Genomic DNA, 6108 nt, shown 5'->3' with positions numbered 1-6108 from the left:
TTGCATCACCTCGCTTAACCACCAGGTGTCCCTGCGCACTACACGGCACCGGCCGGGCTGACTGAACCCAAGTCGCAGTTCTTCCTTTGTCCATTGTATGCATATTTATTTATTTTAACTAATAATTTCTTTGTGTCCAGGAAGAGCTGCAATTCCATGATACTGCCCACGCATCCTGCCCTGCCACGGGCTATATAAGCACTCAGTAAGCCGTAACAATAGACAGAAGCACTGGCCCGGGTGCTCTGTGCACACAAACCTCTGCCGAGTGTCTCCACATCCTTCCAGGACCTGTCACGGAGCAGAACTGACTGCTCCTGCTAGGCCTCTCCATAACACCTGCCCAGAGCCTGGCACAAGGCAGTCCTATATATATATTTCTTCCCTGTCTGAGCTGGATGCATAGGTAAGGGTGGAACGATCGGGTTCTTGCCCTTCTTCAGGCTGTCAAATCCAACACGTGACTGACTGCAAGAGAAGGCAGATGGAGCAAATAGCGGGTTGGAATCTTTTATTCAGTAATCAGTCCTGCTGTGTGTGTAACATCTTAGCAACTGGAACTCAAGTATGCAAAAATACCGAGTTTTCACAGTGAAAAACCAGACAGTATAAAATATTCCAGTATTGCCTCTTAGAACCATTATTGAAATAAGACCCCTGTTTCAAAGGCAATGTGCTCATTTATTTTGTTTGCTTTCTATGCTCAAACTCTCCCCGCCAAAAAAATTTTTCAGACAGTAACCCTCCTTACCCCCACACTACCCACACATGTTGCAGGGTGAGAAACACTACATGAAATCCCTTCCTGATTTCCAAAGGTTAATTGAAGAACATCCTCCCAGCGGTGCCAAGGTCCAAGAAGATGTAGATTATTGGGACACGGAGCGGTCCTGGTGTTCTGCACACCGCAGACAACTGTGCTGCTACTGGACTCTGACGAGAGGCTCCGTCTCCCGGATGAGCCACCGAAGAGCTTCGTGCCGGCCTTGCCTCTCCAGTTCTGCTCCAACTACTTCCCTGCATTTCTGATGGTAGTCATTCACCCAGTTACACTAGAGAAAGGGAGGGGTACGACACTCAGCATAAACACAGAAGATTTCATGTCCTTACAAGTTATGCGCAGACAAAGACATTTGTAGGCCCCTGTGCCCTTGGGGCCTGAACTGTTAGGCTGGGATGGAATCCTGTCCCAAAGAGACAGACCTCTATTATATGGAAGTGACTTGCAAATTTGACGAGGGTAGGAACTGAAGCAATTTGTCCTCGGTTTTCAGAGGAGCCAAGGTTCAGTTCAGCTAACAAGTAAAGTCTCTGCAAATCACTGCCTCCAGCAAGTCCAAATAGCTACCTCGGCACAGTTTAATAAGCTTTGCAAAATTGTAAATGGACAATGCACTCCTGAGGGACAAACTGCCCTATTGATCTGAACAGGTAATCCTAGGGCAGATCTTGGTACCCTTCACAGCTCCCTTCAGCAAATGGAAATGCAAACAGGGTTATAATTATGAAAAGGACGATGCATCAAGGCAAAATGAAGAGTATGGCAGAAAACCAGGATGAAACAAGAAGGTAGTGACAGACCTAAACAGAAATTTTAGAGTATGAAGCTATTCAGGAAATAAATGCTGCTGAGCAGGTATCATAGAAATTTGCTCAGGTACTGAACTGGGGTGTGGCTGAATGAGACTGGTCACAAGCAGACACAGACAACATGATGGGACAGTCATCACATAGTCCCTGGGGACACAGCATGATAGTCCGAGAGAAGCAAATTAAGGCAGGAGTAGGAAAAGAGATGATAGTGGTAAATATCATATCAAAGGAACTACCAAAACAACCTAATAATCAGGATCCTTGCTGCCTTCATCATAGAATAATTTAGATTTGACAGACCTCTGAAAACTCTGAAAAGCTTGTTTAGTCCACCCTCCCACTCAAAGATAGATAGAGTTTAAAAATAAGTCACAGTGCTCAGGACTGCTCTCCAGATCTGTGAAATGGAACAGAGGCCAGTGGCCCTTGTAGAACAAGGTGGTTCCAGTGAAAAGGTGGCAATGCAAACCTGTTTTACTCACCTCTTTTTGAGTCAGCAAATTAACATCAATCATTTTCGTCTGTATTGGAACCAGGGTTAAGGGTTCAAAAGTCAGGCTCCCTCTGTTTTTGAAATTGTACTGCAGCAGAAAGACAAAGGGATTGTACAGTTTTAGAAACAGCTCCAGCCAGATGACACTTGCTCCTTGGTTTGTGTCATCACTACAGAACCACCCAGGAAACATTCAGATGAGAGAGTAGCAACTTACAGTAGCATTTTTCTTCCAGCTCAAACAACAAATCTCAATATAAACCTTAATTATTTCTTTCAGTGGTCCCTTTCTAAAGGCCATGTGCCAGGTCACAGCTGTACAGGACTTTAGCTTGATGATTATATGATCATTTTCAGTTTGGCATTTCTAAAAGCATAACCCAGCCAGGCGGGCAACTATAGCGTCAAAATCTGTCTGTACTTTTGTTTCGAATGCCACTGAAGACTCTCTACCAGAGAGGAAAATCCCACCTTAAGAACATCAACCAACCCTACAGCAATGACTCCAATGGGCTGAATAAGATGCTTCTGATCTTTCATATCCAGATATAAAACATTTTAAACCAACTCACACACACACATTTCAACATACGGAAACTCTGCAGAATTATAACTGTCTTCTGTGTCCCCATTAGCAAGGGAGACTTAAAATCAGTGTTCACCAATGTGGAGTTTTGGAGACCAGGAATTTTGAGTAGGATTCAACTGTCTGCAGCATGGTCCCACTTCAAGTTCCAGTACTTTAAGTTTTACAACCAGCAAGTTGTGGAGAAAGGTGCATCTTGAGTAGGTCATTCACCTTGGTTTCAGCAGGGATCACAAGGACAACATTTTCTATTCGGATCCCAAAGGACCCATCTTCATAATACCCAGGCTCTGCAGAAACAGACAGTAATTAACTAAGCCACATGGCTGCACTGTACAAATACTTATTCCCTATGGCCAAACTTCCCCTCTATGGCTTTAGTCCACTGAAGTCACTAAGCAATCTTGACATCAAGAAACCACAGAGGCAAACAAATTTCTGACTCTACTTAGCCTGCACGGAAGCCCCGAGCAAGGTGACAGCAGAAGTTCTCAAAGAGAGAAGAAACAAGACAGACAGCCCTCGAGCTTCAGAGAGTCTCCTTGCAAGTCAAGAGAGAGCACAGAATACATGTGTTCCAAATACCAGAAACTCTGAAAATGCTGATGTCTTTATGAGAGGCAGGTGGGTAAATAACCCCTTCTGCAAAACACTTCTTATAGAGAGTGTTTCCCTGACTCCCTGAGAGGCCTTTGCGCCCCTGAAGGAAGGTAGATCTCTGAGCAGGCTGTTAATTTACTACTGGAAGAATAAGGCATGTAAAGATTTAACAGCTGCCTCAAATAGCCCATAGCAAAGACAGGATTAGCTCCTGAAAGCTTGGTGTCCACCTTGTACCACAGCCAGTTCTTCCACAGCATGCCAGAGCCAGGCTGGTCAGGAGCACAGGTTTGCCCTGTACAGAGCAGGAAGCAGAACTGCAGCACCTGACTGTAAAGGTGCTTCATGAAAGGTTAAAGAGCTAAAAGGAAGCTTTTTACCTAGAGAGCTTAAATGACAATTAAAATAACAAGAAGGCAGGACCAGAACTTTTGATCTGACCTTTCCCTTACACCACTATCAAATTTATTCCCTCTGCATCTTAATGAACTTGGTCACCCCCCCCCCCCGAGTAACCAGAGAGTCACCAGTGCTAAATACCATCAGACACGATCATGCCAGCCTCCAAGGGCTCATCTGCAAAGGTTTTGTAGCTGATGCCACAAGGGCCCTCATGTACATTTAGGAAAGAGCCAACTCCATGTCCTGTCCCATGCAGGTAATCCAAACCACAATCCCACAAGGCAGAGCGGGCAAAGGAATCTAGAAGGTGACCTGTAGACAGACAGAGAGAGAGAATTTAATCAAGTGAGGCTCCCTCAATGAAGCTGATAATCACACTGAAGGCTCAAACCTGGAAAACATGCAAAAAACCAAGCAAACAAAAAAAACCAAACAAACAAAAATCCTACAATCACCTCCTCAAAGAGCCCCGCAACCAACCAAAGAAATTTAAGTCATTGAATGGTTAGAAGTTATACGGTGGGTTTGGCAAGTCTGACATTCAAGCCCTTTCTCAGCTAAAGAGCCTTGCTCTCTCCTGTTACAGAGGTTTTCAGAAGATAGTCTGTAACAGAAACATTGCTGCTTGCTCCACTGGTGTTTTCAGGAAAGAATCTAGTGGTTAAGTGTCTCACAGAGAACTCAGTACATTTCTTAAAGGGAGCTGCACTAATTAAACTCAAAGTAGGAGACCTGCCAATTGTATTTGGTGAACTAATCAGCCAAACTTCTTGCCTGATGGCCAACCATTTCAGACTGCTTTGGCCAGAGGGGACAGAATTTATGTTACCTGCATGTGAACACCAAGCCCATATACCAAAAACAGCCACTCTTCAGTTTCAGTTTGGGTTTCTCGTACCCCTATGCAGCTGGTTTTATAACTTGCCTACCCAAGAATGCAAACTGAAGAAAACTCTAAAATGAAGTGGTTTTGTACAAGGTGTGACCAGGCAGAAAATAGTTCTGCAACAAATTCACCAGAGGTGAATGTATGTCACAGCTTCTCCTGCACAAAATCAAAACAGCTCCTTTATGTGTCATTTTGCCACAGATACAAGAGATTTCACAGTAACTGCAAGAGAATTAGACAGTCCTTTTGAAGCTGGAAAGTGACCTTGCTTTGACAGGGCCATTAGTAAAGAATAAAGACAACCTCCAAGCACAAAAAGGCCACAGATGGGCTAGAGTGCCACTGACTGATCAAAGTCACTATCACCCTAGAACCAGAGCACTTCAAACACCCTTCAGACTTTCCCCCTCAGACTTTCCAGCACTGATTGATGATGAGAGAGAAGGCATCAGTAATCTAGAATCCAAACTGTTGTGATGGAAATAGAGAGTTACATCAACATTTGCCTAAAACATAATGTTGTCAATCATAATGTTGTTCTCAGACAACTTAATGGTTCTTCAGAGGTTACTGCTGTGGTCAAAACACTCCAACTCACCAACCCACCTTTGGTTCCATTTGGGAAGATGGCTGCACTCACAGCTATATGTCCCTTCAGGACATAGGTGAAGCATTCCTGTCAAAGAAATGCGTGCCATAAGTAAACAGGGAAAGCCAAAACTTTGTATTCCCCAGGAATGGAAAGAAAGACTGCATCTTGTAGCAAATTGTGGAGGATCTGGAAAAACTTGCTCATGCTCTCCTGTGGCTGGTAATGCCAAAGCAAACCATGAGCAGAAAGTTTAAATTACTCTGAAGATTCTTCTCCGGTAATTATGGAAGTGCGTCATAAACTCAGGCAGCAGGTTTAGCAGCAGGATTCACCTGACCTACATGCTTGATTTTCTTTATGACTGTACTTTTACTTCCTGAGCATACCCTACAGCATATTTTTGTCACTAAGTGAACTATAATGATGAAATTAGTTTTAATTAAAGAAGCAATTTAAAATAAACAAAATTATATTGCTGAATTTCCAACACAGACCTTCTCAGGGAAGTCTGAGACTGATTTTTTTATATGGTACACACCAGCTGCAGCTTTGCACTAAATATCATACCCCTAACTCCCATGTTGGACAAGCCAGTAATGTTCATCCTCAGTCTGCTGATTTTATAATTTCTTAGAGGAGCCATGTCATTTTGCAGATGAGAATTGTGCATTTTAAGATAGAAAAGTATCGATTCTTTAAATCACTTTTATATTTTGAAAGTCCAAAGTCTGACAGTTTCCTTTTCAGTCTTTATCCAAATGCTGTCACATACTAGTAAATAAATGATACTTGATAAAGCACTTCTACAATATAGCAAGAGGGCACATTACTGATTTAAGTATCTCTAATAATGAGGGTCAGATCACAAAGCACACTGAGATGCCAACTTACCTTTTCATAGGCTGATGGTGTGCCAAAATGCATTGTCCTGGTCACATCTGTTGTACCATCTC

At 43.2% G+C, this 6108-nt stretch overlaps 1 protein-coding gene across 1 annotated transcript in view; it reads right to left on the bottom strand.

Moving 5' to 3' along the window:
• Positions 1 to 485: 485 nt before the first annotated feature.
• Positions 486 to 6108, bottom strand: part of XPNPEP1 (X-prolyl aminopeptidase 1) — a 29215-nt gene continuing 23592 nt past the window's right edge. Inside the window, exons 14-19 of the mRNA XM_017839372.1 lie at positions 6047 to 6107; positions 5170 to 5239; positions 3813 to 3986; positions 2886 to 2962; positions 2076 to 2174; positions 486 to 1052 (exon numbers count right to left, since the gene is read on the bottom strand). Of these exons, the coding sequence (XP_017694861.1) occupies positions 924 to 1052; positions 2076 to 2174; positions 2886 to 2962; positions 3813 to 3986; positions 5170 to 5239; positions 6047 to 6107 (610 nt within the window). The 3' untranslated portion in view covers positions 486 to 923. The remainder of the gene's footprint in view (positions 1053 to 2075; positions 2175 to 2885; positions 2963 to 3812; positions 3987 to 5169; positions 5240 to 6046; position 6108) is intronic.

This window comes from Lepidothrix coronata, unplaced genomic scaffold (assembly GCF_001604755.1).
Source record: "Lepidothrix coronata isolate B3197 unplaced genomic scaffold, Lepidothrix_coronata-1.0 Scaffold8, whole genome shotgun sequence".
Lineage (NCBI taxonomy): Eukaryota > Metazoa > Chordata > Aves > Passeriformes > Pipridae > Lepidothrix > Lepidothrix coronata.
This window is presented reverse-complemented; position numbering and strand designations above follow the sequence as displayed.